Source organism: Cannabis sativa, chromosome 6, assembly GCF_029168945.1.
Source record: "Cannabis sativa cultivar Pink pepper isolate KNU-18-1 chromosome 6, ASM2916894v1, whole genome shotgun sequence".
Taxonomy (NCBI): domain Eukaryota; kingdom Viridiplantae; phylum Streptophyta; class Magnoliopsida; order Rosales; family Cannabaceae; genus Cannabis; species Cannabis sativa.
The window spans coordinates 4,634,301-4,652,496 of record NC_083606.1 but is presented as its reverse complement, the minus strand read 5'-3'; the positions used below and the strand labels follow the sequence as shown (position 1 = coordinate 4,652,496).

Genomic DNA, 18,196 nt, shown 5'->3' with positions numbered 1-18,196 from the left:
TTAAACCAAGAAAGTTGGGACACTAAATTTTATTACTAAATAGTTTTTGTTTTTCTAAAACAAGAAAGAAAAATAAAACTTTATGTAATTCATCTCCGTCTCCATCTTCATCTCCATTTATTTACAGAGCCGATTGGAAAATCATCTCCGCCAATTCCTGCGCCACCATAACAGATTGGTTAGTTAAACACTTTAAAATCATGAACAAACTTGTTCCACTCGGGAACAAATACCGTTATGTACTTTAGACCAAAAGTAGACCCGAAAAGTACATTAAAATTTTTGCTGAACAAAAGTACATTAAAATTAAATATATGAAACCAAACTCAAAAGTACATAGCTATACAAGTAATATACAGGTAATTTGCTCAACTTACAAATAAAAAAAAATTGAAAAGAACAACATAATAATATAAGTAAACTTATGATCTTGAATGACCATGTTGGTTATTAAAGTTTTCATTAACTAATTTGTGTGGATTGAGTGTAAATTTCTAGTATATGATTATGTAATTTCCAACCAATACTCTCATTTTGAAACTTGATCTTCAAACCTTTTTCTCTTTGGAAATTGAGAAGTAGGTTGGAGGAGCAACATGGGATTAAACAACTATTTTACCTAATCAAGATTTCCGTTAAAAATAGTATCCTATATTGTGTTAAACCAATCTAATTCTAACAAATCAACTAACTTAATTTATATTAAATATGCTAACTATTTTTGTTGACTCAATTAAAAGTTTAATTTTTTAATAAATAAAAAATTAATCTATGTCAAATTTAGATTGGTTTAACACGGTATGAAATACCACTTTTCAACAAGAGATTTTGATTCCTATTTTACCATACTTGCACGAATACTTTAACGAACGAGTATTAGTCGCAATCAAAATTGATAGATTTGGTGAAAGCGTGGTAAAAAAATTAATTTCTCCCTTGGAATTGTTTCTAAGGATAAGTTGATGGTGTTAGCAATGAACTTAATCTCAATTTGAAGATGATTATGTTTTGAACACCCTCAGATGAACTTTTCACTACATGAAAATGTTAATACTTAAACTACTTTTTCTACTTATTTTTAAGTTAGACTAATGAATTTGACTTGTCCATGGTAATTAATACTTCTCAGAGATTTTCTAAATTACCTGCTTAGCAGATGGAACTTTCGGTTCACCCCATTCGATGGCTTTCTTCTCGAGAAATTCGAAATCTGCTTTGCCAGCCTATGGAAAGAGGCAATACATGTTACAATGAGTTTAAAAGTTAAAACATAAGCACAAATAGAACACTTTAGGAGTCACTTACCTCAATTAGAGCCCCAATTTCAGAGTCGAAACTCGAGTACCTTTCTCGAACAAGCTCGTTAAGAGAACCATCCTAATTCACAGGCCAAAAAGAAAAAGAGAGCATATTGAAAAACAAATTTTTGTAGACACAAAAATAAGAAAAAAGGAAGAGAAAGGAACATAGACATGCAACCTCAATAATCTTGGCAACATTTCGAAGTCCACGGGCAAGTGTATCCATTCCGCTAATGTGAGCAATAAATAGGTCCTCAACATCGGTGCTCTCTCTTCGTCTAACAGTAACAAATCGAAAACAAAAATTAAGAGGCATTCATGACATCCATAATCATGTAAAGTACAAATCATAAGAAAAGAAGAGAACGAACAGTTTTGCGTCGAAGTTGAATCCCCCTGGTGCTAATCCTCCCTGTGAAATTTGAAAAATATAGTTAGATTCACTAACAAGTTTTTAGAGAACACATTTGAGGTTGAAAAAGAAATCGATAGAGAAGATTTTCTTACATTTTTCACAACACTGAGCATCACCTTGGTAGCCTCCCCAATATCTGTAAGAAACTCATCTGTATCCCAACCTGTATCGAAACAAATTTCATGTTACAAATTACAACTTCTGTTACTGTTTACATATTAGGGAAAACAAACTGTGACATACCAACTTGAGGATCGCCTGTGTTTGCATCGATATTTCCCAATATACCATTGAGTCTTGCAGTTTCGACCTCGTGATGACAACTGCAGAGCGAAAAATTTACATAATTTTGAAGAATAAGTACACATTTTCATCTACGGAGAAGTTGAAATTACGATTTTATTTAACGTAAAACACGATTATACCTGTGACCTGATAGAGTTGCATGGTTGCACTCAATGTTGAGTTTGAATTCTCCTACAAAAACAATGAGAGTTAGTTCTTGGTTGAAAAATTAAATGGTGCAATCTCATATTCTAGTTATGTGATTCATGAGTATAGTATGGTAAACTGAATAAATGCATTGAGATGTTCATATAAATTATAAGAGATGGTTAGAAAGAAAGATCACCTATAAGGCCATATTTTCGCAAGAAATTTGCTGATGTTGCAGCGTCCCAGTCGTACCTGAGATAATAATATCGCCATGTGAACATAGTGAGGGAAAAAAATCATAGATGAAAGTAAACAGGTAATAGACATACTGATGTTTAGTAGGTTCTTGGGGCTTGGGTTCAATCAGCATTGTCCCTAAATAGCACAACAGATGAAAAAATATAAGTTCCCAGTAGAAACTTTAGCTCGGTAAAAATAACAGACTACTTATCGGAACTCTTTATGAAATAGAAAACAAAACAGGTTAGGCGACTACAATGTACCGTTGAATCCAATTTTCTTCTTGTAGGCAACAGCGGCTTCAAGAAATCTTGCCTGCGAGTCAAAAAATAAACTGCATACTCAGAACTGATATCTATAAAAATAAGGCCACAAATTGTAGGAAAATTTTATGACATGAGCGCACCATATGATCAAGTTCTCGTCCCATGTCGGTGTTCAAGAGACTCTGGTAACCTTCACGACCGCCCCAAAATACATAATTTTCTCCTCCCAAATAATGTGTGACCTCTATAGCTTTCTTCACTTGGGCAGCAGCATATGCATATACGCCTAATTCAGAACTGTACAACATTCACAAAGTTAGTATTTAGAATAGAGAGTCAAATAAACATAGTACCATAATAGCACCGTTTGCAGATTACCTGGTGGCACCACCGTGCATGTAGCGAGGATGCATAAACAGCTGAGCCGTACCCCACAAAGGGTGAACTTTAGAACCCTGTACAGTCAATGAGCGCAAGATGAATGTAAATTATCATCATTAAAGAGGTCACATTTAATGAGGAAATCTATGCATGGAAATACACAGGATATTTCTAAGGTAAAATTACCTGAAGTTCCTTAGCAAGTGCCACCACTTCATCCAAGTTAGCATTACTTTCCTGAAACAACACAACACATCAATGAATTGTTTTCCACAACTAATGAATCATTACGAAAAAGACATCGAACCAATGTTTTCTTATTTCATTGCCTTATAATTCAGAGAGAAAAGAAAACAGAAACTTTTAACTCGTATATTTTTCTCTATAAGGTAAACGATCACTGGCATAGACATGACAAATCGAAAGAGTCTAAAAGGTTACTCACCTCGAGAGTTTTCCCATCGGGGGCAATATCTCTGTCGTGGAAACACCACAAATCAACTCCAAGCTTGTCGATGAACTCAAAGTTGGCTCGCACTGCAATTTTTATTCAAGTAAAACATGATTCTTAGAACTTCATACTGCACATTTGTTAATTCCAACACAAAATGAATATTTAGTCTTACTTCTTCGTTTTGCCATAGCCAATGAGTTTGTTCCATCCTCCCAAGGCCAAGATTTAGTTGGTGCACCAAATGGATCAGCTCCAGTTCCACGGAATGTGTGCCAAAATGCTACACTGAATCGAAACCAATCCTGTAACAGGAATTGGAAAGGTTAGAAAATGTTGTTATCTTACTAAATTGAAACATTACACAAGAAAATAAGTTAGAGAAAGAGATAGTCTAACCTTCATTTTCTTTCCTAGTATAACTTCTTCGGCATTAAACCACTTAAACGCAAGCGGGTTCTTGCTAGAAGGGCCCTGAAAATTAGGATTATATGGTCAGCACATGTAAATTTCATTTGTAGAAAGGAACAACTTCATAGTAAATTTCAGAAACTGAGCATTGCCAACTTCAAACAATGGTACTTTTTATCAATAGCCATTAAAATAAAGGTTTAACTTTCATAGAATGTCTTATTGTATAATTACATATCACTAAGGGCATGTTTGGTAAGCCGTATAAGGGTTGTATTGTATTAAATAATAAATAACACTATATTTGGATAAAACAATGTATTGTATTAATTATTACGACAAAAATTTTTAATACAATGTAAGTTATATTATTTAATACATAACAAATGGTCTGTATTAACTTGAATTATAATATTTACAAAACCCCAATCTCCGACCCGAATCTAGGGGCCTGGACCCGGACCCAGGGCACGGGACCTGACTCGGGACTTGACCCAGACCCGAGACCAAGACCAAACGTCAGACCCGAGACACCCAGACCCGGACCAGGATCCGAAGTTGGTGTTGGAGTCGAGTTTATTGAAAATATATAATAACTCTACATAACCTATTAATAGAAGTCAATACCAAATATAATATTGTATTAAATAATACTAATACAATACAATCTCACTTAATACCAAACGAACCCTATAGGTCCCATGATACAATTGAAACTTAACATAATCTTACCTCATACTTAATTTTTGGAATTTCTGGGAAAAATTCTCCTTTCCATTCACCAGAATCATTACAATCACTTTCCAAATTAGCAGGGCATGTTTGTGGACCACCAATCTGAATTGAAGAAAGCCACAAACAAATAACACAAAAAGAATGAATAAGAGACAAACAATCTCAAAAATCAAAACCACTTCAAAAGGAAGAAAAAAAAAATATGTATGTATCTTAATGTAAGATTTCTTTTTACCACTCCAAAGGTCAGCACACTCAAACAAAGCAGAACCATACATATCTCTGCAGGCTTCATTTTCATTGTCACTCACAAATAATTCTGCAAAACATGATAAATGATCATAATCATCCATCAAATAATCAATAAGCCAGAGTAATAAAAATGCAATCTTTCTTTACATCATCTAAAATCAATCTTATCTAACAAAGATAAACCCATAATTACTGATCCACAATATAGAGCAAAAGACATGGATATAAGAAAAGTGTTTCCTTTTTCCATTCATGTATTTATACATTGTGGACACATTTTTGTTTTTCAAAAACAAAATTTTAAAAACAAAAATTTTCCTTTGATGATTAAAAAGTTTAAAAACAAAAGTGTTACAAAACACCAACTAAATTAATAAACCAATTTTCATTCTTGAACAAAAAAAAAACCAAGCCCAAAAATTTGAGCATGAAATTACATGAACAAATTTTGGAAAATTCAGAATGAACCTAACAGATATTAACATCGGTTTACACATTCAATCAACAATCACACGAAAAGTTTTCTTTTTTATTCTCCTTCTGTCATCTCAATCTTAAAAAAAAAAACACATATTTATACATATATATAAATACAGAATAATGATCCCAGAAAAGGGTTCAAAAATAAGCAGATAACACAGCAATAAACAAAACCCAAAAGAGAAAAGGCAAAAGAACTCGAAAGAAAAGAAGAAAGCTGAGACTTACAGAGTGAGAAAGGCAACAATGGCGATTAGAACGAATACAAAGGTGACTAGTCAAAGCCACTGTGTATGTTATATATAATAGCTTATTTTTCTAATAATAGCGGAAAATTAGGATTAAAAAGCTAAACAAATTAATTTAATTATTAAATAAAATAAATATATGTTTGTTAAATGAAGGTGATAACGTCGTACTACACGTGGGGCAACCAAACGAGGACAAGTGTCTCTCGGATATGAATTTACCTTTTTAACTCATTAGCTTTTGGCGTAGTTTGTTTTTGTAGAGGATAATGAAGAGGGGTATATAAGACATTTGACTCCAAACGTATCTTGAATGGGATAATATGATAAAGTCACCAGTTGTTACAATCATTATTTATTGATACGGTTTGGCTTCCAAAATATAAAAAATCTTTAATAAGTGTCGTTTTAAGAATAGTTAGCTATATGATATCGAGGAAGGCATTAGACATTAGTGCATTTTAACAATTTTTATATAAAAATTTTGTTATATTTTACAAAATATATAGAATGAACCACTTAAAAAAAATTTAACTATGCATCTCAACTTATTTTGGTATTGTTGACGTTAAAAAATAGTCAATTTCGTATCATCTGATAAGCGATAGCTGTAAACAGAAAAAATAATAATTAAAGAGAGAATACCACAATTTATAATAGTTTACTTTTCATTTCGTGATGGTAATGAAGTTACATTATCACAAAATAATTATCTTATAAGAGAACTCAAGGAAAAATAATTAAGTTTAGCTTTACTTCACAATTTCTAAAAGAGAGAAAGTGTGAAGAGACAGAAGCTATGATCTTGTAGAGAGGATGGAAAGTGTGAATAATGACCTAGGAGAGCTCTCCTTTTATAGGGAATGATGTCCAATTAAATTAAAATAAAATAATAGAAAAATCGCACTAAATTCGCTGAGAAATCTTGCACGAGATCGCAAGTAAATTTTGAGGTCCTAATCGTCAGAATTGCGGTGAGGGTGTGAGACGCACTAGATCCGTCTTGAAAAGAGCTTTAATTGGCCACTTGAATCGCATCATTTGGACAAAAATTGAGAGAATTATGGCCATTTTACTGAGTAGTGTGCACAACTGAAAAGGGCATTGCAAGATCAAGCTAACTTTTGGGCGCCCACGTTGACGTAAGCGTTAACCTATGCACCCATAAATTAGTTTCTTGGGCTTTAGCCATATTTTGAGATGCTTGAATGATGTTATAGCTATCCTTTTGACCTTGGGGAAGTTATTTTGGAGATTATGCACGGGTGATGCCCGATGAATCACTAGTGACAGATAGGGACACTTGGGTGATCACTAGTGCACGTGGATGTCGATGGACTTGCATATGACACGTGTACATGAGATATTGACTTACAGGAGCATCCAAATCTTATTTTGGGGGCAAAAAAGACTAATGCCTAGAGCAGAACTATTGTTTGAAGGACAGAACACTGAGCCCCAGGCCAATGTCAACTTGGGCGCCCAGTGTGCTTGCACACTGGCGCCCGGTGATGCCTAAGGGATAACTCTCTACTCGAACGGAATTTTCTCTTAATTCTAAGTCTCATATCTTGTTTTTGGAGCAAAACAAGAAGAATGCTCGAGGTAGAATTGCAATCGGATCGACAGAACCACCAAAAGTGAGGCTACGTCAACCTAGGCGCCTAGTGATTGGGGTGCTATCACCTTGGGCGCCCATCTTTTCATATGGGGCCTACATGGCTTCGTTTTCTTTTCAAAAGCACTTGTATCTTCCTACTGGGCGAAAATAAAGGAAATCCCCAAAAAATTTCTCTATAAAGAAGTCTAGGGGTGCCCAAGGTTGAGATACGTCAACTTGGTCACCTATAGTGGTCTTGGGACATGCATTGGGTGCCCAGGTGGGAGAGGGGGGGGGGGGGAATCTATGAAATCAGTCTCTTTGATGCTCAATCTTCTTTTTGGTGAAAAGTGCTCCACAAATTTTAATTTCGTCAAATTTGCACAAGTGTTGCCCGTTGAAACGAAATTAGTGCCCATGTTAGAATGTCAACTTAGGTGCCCATAGTGTGGATGGGCTTCTTCGGGATGTCATTGATGAAATATCATGTCCTAGCATTATTCCTTGATGGATTTGAGGAAGCGGGGTCCAAGGATGTCCCCAAAAACCTAAATCATAACTATGGTGTGCCTAGATCAACTAGATGTCAACTTGGGCGCCCATTAGGGATTCTTGATGACTGGATGCCGTTTCTCATAGACTTATCTCCAAAGTCTAAAACTTGGTTGTGGTATGTCTCTCATGTATCTAAGGACAATGACTAAGCAGATTTCCTATACGAAGTTGATAGGGACCAAAACTGATGCGAGATGGCGCACATGATGTCAACATGGGCGCCTAGCATTAATGTTGGACCCAAGTTGAGCCCCAGGATGTCTACGTGATATCCTCAGCTTCATGGTTCTTTTTAGGGTTATGGTGACCTGTTTGTTCAAGGATAACACTCAAAAACGACTTTGCTGGATCTTGGTGCTTACTTGGGTGCTCCCACTGTGTAGGTAACACTGCTCTATCTTGGGATGTGGGCCCCAATGTTGTTTCCTTCATGCCACGTGTCAAAAATAGTGTCCATGTCATCAAGCCAACTTTTCGAGTAAACAAGCATCTAAGAGAATTTTTAGCTTAACTTTTTTCTGTAGTCATCGACGCTATAATTATTTAAGACATTTTGTAAAATTTTGAGAAATTCAAAAAAATTTATGCTGAAAATTGGGTTCAAAAAACCTGTTGCACATGTAACACTTTTATTTAATACGTGTGTGAAATAGAATGTTTTAACCTTTGTTTTCGATGGTTACATTTTTTCGTATTTTTCAAAATTTTGTAAGATGTCTTAAATAAGTACAACATAGACGACCATAGAAAAAAATTAGACTAAAAAATTCTCCCTGATGACGAAACAAAATGCACCCCTTTTAGATTTGGAAGCTATTGAATTCTTGGCCAGAAAGGCTTTTCTCAATTGATGGTAAAGAAGTATAGATGGAAATTTATACCGCGGGGACCCGCCCCTAATGGGGTGGGGATTCCCCGTCTTGGTGGTTAATGGGGCGGTGGTGGGGGACAATTTCAATACCTGAAGCGGGGATGGGGGTGGGGGTGGGAATAATATTATCCGCGCCATATCCGACCCCGATATAGTTATATATAATTTTCTTTTTATTCTTAACATATATATATATATAGTATAGATATGATTGATAGTCAAAATTATTTTGATTATCATCCATAATCAAAATTATATATCATATGCTTAAATTATGAAGATCTAATGACGATAGTGAACTGATGATCATTGTAGATTACATGTGTAAAGATATTTTCTTCTCGATTCTTAATTTCATCTTTGTTTACTTTTTAATCTGTTGGGAGGCTTGATAGGTATGAGACTATGATCCTATACTTGAGTTATGATTTTTTTGTTTTTTTTTTCAAACTTTGAGACATATTTAGTTTTTATTTTCTACTAGGTTATGCTTTTTTTAGGTAGGTTTATCTTTTATGAATTATGAATGCATAATAAATATTTGAGAGAATATTGGTTTAATTTATTTTTTCAATTATTTTAAATTAATTTTTTTTTTTCATTTTACCTTAATGGATACCCGATGTGTTCCCCATAACCGATGGGTATTCCCCTACCCCGAATCTGTTGGTTATTAGACAGGGATGGGGCGGGGATGGGGATATAAATAGGCAGCGGGGATGGGGACGGGGATTGCATTCCCCGTACATTAACCGCCCAATTTCCATCTCTATAAAGAAGTGCTACTTTAGGTTGTGGTACAGTCTATTCTTACATATGATATGAGTTGCTTTCAATTACTTAAGAAATTAATTAATCAAATTGAAAAAAATGATGAATAGTTTCTGGTAGGGATCAAATGTTATGGGCACAGGAATACATTGGAAGACTTAGAATTTTTTTAGTCGTAATAAAGTGGAAGGTAGTTTAGGATTCCGAAATTTTGTTAACTTTAATCAAGTTGTACTAGCTAAACAAGCATAGAGAATCTTCTCAAACCCCACTTCAAAACTAAGATGTCCAAATTAAAGAGTTTAGCAAGATTAAATAAATCAAACCAACCTTGAGTAATAAGTTCTCTATCAAGTCAGATCTTGATCCATTCAGTAAATATCCCTGACCCTTCTCCCTTGAAAGGATGCCCAATCAAATCCAAATCAATTAAATTACACTCTAAATCACCTCTTAAAATCTCGTTAGCAACTAGTTTGTATAAGGATTTCTGCCCCTTTTATCAATCTGACTAACAATGTTGTTCAGATCTTCAATAACACACCAATGGAACTTAGAATTCGCAAGATTACGAATTAAATCCCACATATTCTTCCTCAACCCTTTATTCGGCTCCCCATACAACCTCGTAAGTTGAAATTCCTCCTGTCCATCTAACAAATCACCATATCAATATAATTAACAACATAATGAATAAGGCAACCTCACTCTCAAACCGCCATAAAAATGCAATACCCCTATTGCGACCCACACAATCAACTGCGACACAACCTTTAAACCCCAACTTACGTTTAACCATCACAACTGGATCTTTTTGCTAAGTGTCTCACAAAGAAGCACAAAATTGGGCTTATAGTAATATCCCGTAGGAATTGAATAGTCTATGGGTTCTCGCAAGCCCACAACAATTCTAGTTAAAAATGCTCATAATCCTTGGTGGGCTTGGTATCCCGAGCCTACCCTATTCAAGTTCTTTGACAGCCCACTAACTTCATGCTCTCCCTCTTCTATCGTGTTTACCAACCCATTGAACTTTATCTAAGAGGTACCCATAGCACACTTCCTTTGTTTAGGGTCCACAAAATTTAATTCCCCAAACTCATCACCACTTTTCTTATTTTGAGCACCAACTCCATCTAAATCATCATTGTTGGAGATATTATATCCCAAAAATATCGGCCCTAACTTAGCTCCATGCATGGAAACTTGCTTTCCACTTTTAGTATGCATAAACTGCCCAATTTCCATATTAGAATCATCCATAGGTTGCCCCGATCGAAGTCATCCCCAAAACACCATCCCACTGGAGCTCTTCTCTACTACCGCCACCACCTCTCATAACAACACTGCCAAATGACCCTACCCCACCTCCATAACTCATCGCTCCAATCAACCATTTCAACCCAATTAAGTGGTTCGTGCTTCTACCATGGGCCCTCATCCGGGAGCATATGGCTTGACTATTGGATCAAAAGGAGCATCAAACAGTCCTTCACAAGTTCATTCTGAGTGTCTGATAATACCGCATGTAAAACAGAATGTAGGAACACGTTCAAATTAAAAATAAATCCAAAAAAAAATCTCTACCATTTTTTAGGATCTCCATTTTGCATTCAAAAGGTAGATCAATGTTAATGAATACCAAAATATATAAATAATCCATTCACACGCTAATAAAATTATTCGGATCCTCCGACTTGATAAACTATCCCACATAATCCTTCAAATCCTTCAGAACACGTATTGATTGAAAACCAATCATAACCTCATGAACTTGTACCTATATATCCAATCAGTTTAACAGACATGAAAAGATTAATTGTATCTTATCAAAGGACAAAAGGCTCCCGTCAATGACTATTAATATCCACATCATGGTAAAACTAAAATATATAGAGTAATTTGCGGCATAACCTCCATAAGTATTTAGTTTATTGCAACTAACCCCCAATTCTAAAATTTTGGTGGTAAAACCCTCTAAACTCATGTTCTGTTAGTAGTTTAACATTTTCATCTATTTTTAGCTGTTAACTGCCATAGTGGAATGTCTACGTGTATACAGTGTGTATACGGGGCACAATTTTATTGGTCCACTTAAATAAATATTTTAAAAAATAAAAAATAAAAAAAATTCTTTTTCTTTAATTCTTTTTTCTTTTTCTTTTCTTTTCTCATAATCTTTTCCTATTTTTTTTTCTTTTTCTTTTTCTAGTCAGTACTCTTCTGGTCCAGACTCTATCACCAATAACAAATGCAAATACAAAGAACAAACCACTCCACCACCGCCTCGTCGACCCACTAGAATCTTTGCCCCAATCACTTATTCCTCTCCCGACTCCTACAACAATGTTCCTCCACTGGTCGATGAGATCTAGTTGGCCAAGCAACGAGCGCAGGAGATTGTCGCTCGCTTGTTTAATAACGCTAGTCGTGGTGCTGGGGTTGGGGCTTCTTCTCTCGATACTAAGCGCCCTAGGGTTGAGAATGGTGACAGTGGCTTTGATTCTCCAAGTGGTTCGTCTTCTTTCTTTATTTTTGTTGTTGTTTTTGTATTTAAGATTGGTCGTAAGTTTGTGAGAGTTATATGCATATTATAAGGGACAACAAGGTTCTCTGTCTTCGCAATCTTCGATACGAGTTTCGTATGGATTTCAAGGTTCGAGTAAGAAGATTGAGATTCCAAATGGTAGGGTTGGTGTAATTATAGGTGGGAGATGCGGCTGAAAGGGAGAGGGTGCAAAATAGGTTTCAAAATTAGGGTTTTTTTTTTAGTTTTTAATTAAATTATATTTTATATTTTTTTTATTTCAAATTTATTTATTTTCCTAATTTCAAATTATTTTTTAAATATTTATTTACGTGGACCAATAAAACTGTGCTACGTGTATACTGTGAACACGAGTTTAGGGGACTTTACCACCAAAATTTTAAAATTGGGAGTTAGTTGCAATAAACTACATACTTATAGAAGTTATGCCGCAAATTACTCAAATATATATAAATTAGGTTCTAATTTTTTGATGTAAACTCGCCTGTTTGGTTTCCAAAGAGATGCCATCTAGGAATATTCATAAAATATCCAAAACAATTTAATCAGCACGATCTAATCCAATCCAATCTGCAAAGTGCGAATATCTGCACTTGTGCGGATTAGATGTTAATTGATATGTAAAAGTAACTGATCCAACTTAATCCACACATATTTACATATATTTAAAACAAATTATATATGCAATTAGTATTTTAATGCAAAAAAAATAATTATTAAGAATCTATTACATGCGATATAAATATATTTCAAAACTTAATAGATTTAATTTATATTCCATTATTATATATAAAAAATATAATTTAAAACAAACTTAATCACTTTTTTCTACGTACAATTTTTTTTTTCTTCTTTTAAATTTGTTATTTTATTTATTTTAATTTATTTTTGAAGACACAAAAGAACAATAATTTGTTTTGTTTTGTTAATTATGCGATTTTTTTTTAATAAATGTTAAATAACAAAGTAACCAATCTAAAATAACCGATCTAATCCGTACTTTTGCGAATTGAATTGAATTTGAACTATTGTGCGGATTGGATTGGATCCAAAATATAAAATCCGTATTTAGTGCGGATCGGATGCACTATAAGCAAAAGAATGCAGATTAGAGTAGATGAACACTCCTAAATTGCCATCTTTTGTTGGAAAGTCAAGAAATCAATAGCAACATCAAACAAAAGCATTCCCACCAAACACAACTTGCATCAATCTCATCTTCCACCAAATCATAATTCAATTCTCCTTCTTCATCTTCACCCACATGAAAATCTAACCACCTTTCCTCCACCTCTTGAATCACTAAAGAGCTTGAACTCATAACTCACCACAACACACACAAAAAAAACGTAGTAAAATATGTAATTTGAAGCTGATGTACTTGACAAAATAATAGAACTTTAACTTACACAAGACAAAATTTATCCTAGCTTGATTTTGTCAAAAATGTTTCAATTAACTATGGTGGGGGCATGTCAATGGAGTTCTCGAATTAGATACTTCAAAAATTAGCAAATTCATACCTTAACTAAATTATTTCTCTTCAACATGAAAGTGAACCCACAAATTTGAATATTCACTCGAAAGAATTTAATCACTGAAAATAGAAAAAACAGATTGTGTTATGTTTCACTCATTACCTATTTTGTGGCCAACAATTCATCATCAAATTGAGTTGACCCTGCAGGACCAAGTACCATCATCATGACGCTTATAATGGTATGAATGAACTACCCTCATTCATTACTTACAACACTATTCAAATATTTTACTGAAAATGATGTATAGGAAATATTCAAAACCATAATAATTACTCTTCAATATTTATTATACCTAATAATATATGAAAAGTATTAATTACAATCTCTTAGCCAATCTTCATACTCGAAATCACATGCCAAAATATTTTTTATTACAATATTCTGATAAATTTTTGAAAAATTCTAAATAGTTTATGGTATTGAAAATAAAGTTCTTGATATTTCAATTTATCACACGTGTTTAAAATACTTCAAATTTATTTTCAGCACTGTAAATTATTGGAAATATTTCCAAAATTTACAGAGATAATATTATAAATATAACGAACACCGCCACAAAAAAAAAATTAAAAATATTCCAAGATGTATTTTCAAATACGGAAGGTTGACAATAACATTTCTCATATATATATATATATATATATATATATAAATATATATGTATGTATCTTCCATTCAAACATTATAGTTCTCTTCAGTCAACAATAACCACGTACTAACCAACTAGTCAGCAAGCAAAGACCCAACTCAAAAAATATGAGGAAACTTTTGAACCAAAAACTAGCTACCACGGACAAGGAAGTTGAAGCAAGTGTTGACTGTTAGTACTGGAAAGAAAGAAAGGCGTTTTATTGAAGGGCAATTAAGAAAATGGGATTTGGCAAAAAGATGATAGGAAAGTATGAGATCGGTCGGACTATCGGCGAAGGTACATTTGCCAAGGTTAAGCTGGGTGTAGATAGCACTACTGGGGAGTATGTTGCACTCAAGGTCGTTGATAAACTCACGGTCCAAAACACTAATCTAATGCACCAGGCATGAAATTTGTTTTATTATAGTAATATATCCATATTGTCAACAATAAACAAATGAATAGTATTAATGTATATGTATGTATGTAAATGAATTTATTAGGTGCAAAGAGAAATAAGAACAATGAAAATTCTACATCACCCCAACATTGTACGTATACATGAGGTATGTATATGTAATAATCAACTTAAGTGTTTGCCTATTCTTTACTATATTTTTCTAGTTTGGTTTCGTTAACAGGTTATAGGCACAAAGACAAAAATCTATATCGTCATGGAATATGTCCCCGGTGGACAACTCTCAGACAAGATGGTGAGAAGGTTTTCGAAAGCTTTTCTTTCTTAAACATCATTTGTTTCTAATCCTTCTAAATCTGCAGTTATATTCCAAGAGGTTAAACGAATCTGAGGCAAGAAAACTCTTTCAACAGTTGATTGATGTGGTAGACTACTGCCACAACAAGGGAGTGTATCACAGAGATTTAAAGGTCTGTAAACCACAACAAGTTTGTATTTTTTTTAACTCTATGTATTCAGGAAAGCCACATAGAATGAATGACAACAATTAAGCATCTTATTCAGCCAGAAAACTTGCTTTTGGATAGCAAAGGGAATATAAAAGTATCGGATTTTGGACTAAGTGCATTAATGCATAAGGTACATAGCATATGCAAACTTACAATTTTGTTCTGTTCATCACCAGTTTTAATCAAATATGTGAGTACTTGGCTGAAATTCTTAGCAACTTAATAGCCAGGTGGCCTGTTATCTACAGCATGTGGCTCTCCAAGCTACGTAGCACCCGAGGTAAGAAATGATTCAATTCTGTTTTTCTTGGGTTATCAAAATAATCAAAGTTAATTTTTAAGAACAAGAATGAAAGTGATACACTAATGTTCCAAACCAAATCTTGAAAGAATTAGAGAATAAGTAATTTATTGATATCAAAGGAATAGTTTGGTTTCTCCCTAGAGCAATATTTTACTCTAAATAATTCACATTAAACTTCATACCCCATAAGACTCCCTCTTAGAAATAGGCTACACTAACAAAGACTCCTAACTAGCCAACCAATACCAATCTAGTATTTGACACACTTAAACAATCATCTCAGCCACTAAAATGTTAATCAACTGATGAGACTAATATTAAGGTGTAACAGAATGTGATAAAAATTAGGCAAATTATAATAGCTAAAAGTTATACCTGGTTGTCGTTCATTCTCATGGATACTGTTTTCATCTATTAATCAACAGCTAATTGCGAATAAGAGCTATGATGGTGCTGCAGCAGATATTTGGTCTTGCGGAGTAATACTATTTGAATTACTAGCTGGTTGTCTCCCATTTGACGACCGCAACCTGTTGTACTTGTATAAGAAGGTACACAATTTAACTCTAATGATAAATCCACAATTTAAACTTTTGTATAAATTAACTCTTAAACTGATATCTCTGCATGCAAAGATAACCAGGGCACAATATGAATGTCCACAATGGTTTACAGAGAGGCAAAAGAAGCTAATCTCTAGACTACTTGAGCCAAATTCCATAAAGGTAATTAACACTCCAGATCATACTATTCCATTGATTGTAGTGACTACTAAAATGAGTTACTTATATTCCACAGAGAATTACAATTCCAAAGATCATTGAAGATGAATGGTTTCAGAAGGATTATGTTCCTAGTTGCAGCAATGAACATTACGAGGACATTGACTTAGATGATGTTAAAACAGCTTTTGACTCAATTGAGGTAAAATGATTAGTACATTCCCATGACAATGCAGCAACACAAATTTTGTATCAATGCCTGAAGAATTTTTGCAGGAGAATTTCACTGAGACGAATACGCTCAAATCATCAAGTTTTATAAATGCTTTCCAATTGATAGCCATGTCAAATGATCTTGATTTGTCAGGTCTTTTCGAGGAAAAGGCAAGTACATACCAAACAAAACACCCCATTGCTTGTATGAATAACATTTTTCTTAAGTGAATAATGATGAGGCCTTTTTTGATATTACATATAGGATGACAACAACAAGAAGACAAAGTTTGGGTCGGAGCATGCAATTCATGAAACCATAAAGAAAATAGAAGCTGCTGCAACAGATGTTAGTTTATCAGTAGAAAGAATGAACAACTTCAAGGTGCAAATACTCTTCAGTCATGAATGCTTCACTCTGTCCATATACATATAAATTCAATAGATAAAGCAGACAATAATTCTTTTCTTAATCCAAATTTATCAGATGAAAATGCATCGAAAAACGAAAATGACAAGATGTTGTAGATCATATATTGAACTATCAGCAGAGGTAATATGTTAGTGATAAACTTGTATTGTACCATGCAAGTAACTTCAGTCTAACTGTTGAATGTGGAAAGTTTCAGGTGATTGCAGTTACTCCAAATAATTGTGTTATAGAAATATCAAAATCTACAGGGGAGATAGGAGTATACAGAGAAGTATGATGAGAAATTAAAGTTAATTAATGTGTTTGAAATTATCTTCTATGTACTTTTGTAAGTAACACAATGTTTCTATTCTAATGATCAGTTTTGCAAAAGTTTATCAAGTCTGCTGACTGATAAACCCGAATCATCACAAAAACAAGAGCCAGACAAAGTCAACAGTAACAGCAAAAGTACACAAGAAAAAGAATGGTGATAGGCAACACATCTTTGTAGAGTCAACCTAACAATGTTTTCAAACATCCCTATATCTGGCTAACTATTTTACTCTTTTCCTACATCCAGCTTCCCGGACATAAGTTCAAAAGAAAGCAAAGATTGTAGTGGTTATTCATCTTCATAGTGATTACCTTGTCTTTGCCTCTTTTGCTACAACATTTGTCATACCCGGCTCCAAATGAATCCTGAAAAATTGCAGAAATAAATTTTCACCGAATTGTATTTAAACAAACACTAAACTAAAATAAAAGCATTCATCTTCATTTCATTAATGAGGGAGAGAGAGAGAGATCAATTGTTCAGGACCAACTCACAGTTCCTAACATCTAGACCACTATTGACATTCTCTCCATTTATAGTTTAAATTAATAAATCTTGCAGCATATTTCCAAGTTGAGAATCAAAATATACAGTTATGGCACCTATAGAAATCCTATTTCAGTGATTTAATCAAAATGTCCAGGAAGCTATTATAGGCATGCTTCAAGGCTTTCTCTCAAAAGTGAAAAACAACTTTATCAATAGAATCACCCATTTGGTCAACAAATCAGAGCAATGACTACAATCACATCTTTATCAATATGAAGGATTACTAAAGTACCACATTTATTTATAATTATTCATGACATTAAGATGTAAAAAAAAGAGCAGAAATATATGATACCAGCCCTTAAGGTTCTTTACCTTGATAAAGATGCAGTTTTCCAGGATTAGACCATCTTCAGCAATTTGAAGGGCTTTAAAGATGAAAATCTTTGCAACAAATACTTTGCACAAAATTTTAGTGAAGTAAAGAACTTGAAAATAAGATATACATGTGCATATCATTTCTGGAACATCTTCAGGCCTCTCTCTCAAAAAAAAAAAAAAAAAAAAATGGAAAAAGAAACAGTTCAAAGTACATCCAGAAACCTTTAAATCAATTTTGGGTGGTTGTCAGCACCCCATGTGATGGAGCATTCTTCTTTC

General features: G+C 33.9%; 2 protein-coding genes and 1 long non-coding RNA gene across 5 annotated transcripts; 1 reads left to right on the top strand and 2 right to left on the bottom strand.

The window, feature by feature from the left end:
- LOC115725457 (xylose isomerase) lies at nt 1-5,740 on the bottom strand. The gene is made up of 20 exons (XM_030654985.2): nt 5,596-5,740; nt 4,871-4,954; nt 4,633-4,737; nt 3,889-3,963; nt 3,665-3,794; nt 3,484-3,575; nt 3,225-3,275; nt 3,036-3,112; nt 2,798-2,954; nt 2,655-2,706; nt 2,481-2,526; nt 2,348-2,403; nt 2,142-2,193; nt 1,960-2,039; nt 1,809-1,879; nt 1,673-1,713; nt 1,480-1,579; nt 1,306-1,377; nt 1,146-1,223; nt 1-157 (listed from the first exon to the last, which is right to left on the bottom strand). Exons 2-20 carry the CDS (start codon nt 4,934-4,936, stop codon nt 122-124), a joined length of 1,437 nt encoding a protein of 478 aa, XP_030510845.1. The 5' UTR covers nt 4,937-4,954; nt 5,596-5,740; the 3' UTR covers nt 1-121.
- A 7,179-nt stretch (nt 5,741-12,919) lies between these two features.
- Nucleotides 12,920-17,431, bottom strand: LOC133038718 (uncharacterized). The gene is made up of 2 exons (XR_009688236.1): nt 17,359-17,431; nt 12,920-15,893 (listed from the first exon to the last, which is right to left on the bottom strand). It is a non-coding gene; the product is annotated as an uncharacterized LOC133038718 (long non-coding RNA).
- On the top strand, nt 14,372-17,619 carry LOC115725000 (CBL-interacting serine/threonine-protein kinase 21). Of its 3 annotated transcripts, XM_061116915.1 has the most exons (14): nt 14,372-14,536; nt 14,636-14,698; nt 14,774-14,845; nt 14,913-15,020; nt 15,115-15,189; nt 15,286-15,339; nt 15,789-15,914; nt 15,999-16,088; nt 16,162-16,287; nt 16,362-16,469; nt 16,564-16,683; nt 16,786-16,851; nt 16,928-17,002; nt 17,094-17,619. In XM_061116915.1, exons 1-14 carry the CDS (start codon nt 14,372-14,374, stop codon nt 17,202-17,204), a joined length of 1,359 nt encoding a protein of 452 aa, XP_060972898.1. In that variant the 3' UTR covers nt 17,205-17,619. The 3 variants fall into 3 exon arrangements, with proteins under 3 accessions (XP_060972898.1, XP_060972897.1, XP_060972896.1); XM_061116914.1 differs by having other exon boundaries at nt 14,636-14,683; nt 15,789-16,088; XM_061116913.1 differs by having other exon boundaries at nt 15,789-16,088.
- Nucleotides 17,620-18,196: the final 577 nt, after the last annotated feature.

Excerpts from the sequence above, each read along its gene's own strand:
- LOC115725000 (XM_061116913.1), top strand. The coding sequence starts at position 14,372 with ATGGGATTTGGCAAAAAGATGATAGGAAAGTATGAGATCGGTCGGACT. Across the intron at positions 14,846-14,912 it reads GACAACTCTCAGACAAGATG|TTATATTCCAAGAGGTTAAA; the intron begins GTGAGAAGGTTT and ends CTAAATCTGCAG. Across the intron at positions 15,340-15,788 it reads CAAGCTACGTAGCACCCGAG|CTAATTGCGAATAAGAGCTA; the intron begins GTAAGAAATGAT and ends ATTAATCAACAG.
- LOC115725457 (XM_030654985.2), bottom strand. The coding sequence starts at position 4,936 with ATGAAAATGAAGCCTGCAGAGATATGTATGGTTCTGCTTTGTTTGAGT. Across the intron at positions 3,113-3,224 it reads CACTTGCTAAGGAACTTCAG|GGTTCTAAAGTTCACCCTTT; the intron begins GTAATTTTACCT and ends TTGACTGTACAG. Across the intron at positions 2,707-2,797 it reads GACGAGAACTTGATCATATG|GCAAGATTTCTTGAAGCCGC; the intron begins GTGCGCTCATGT and ends TTTGACTCGCAG.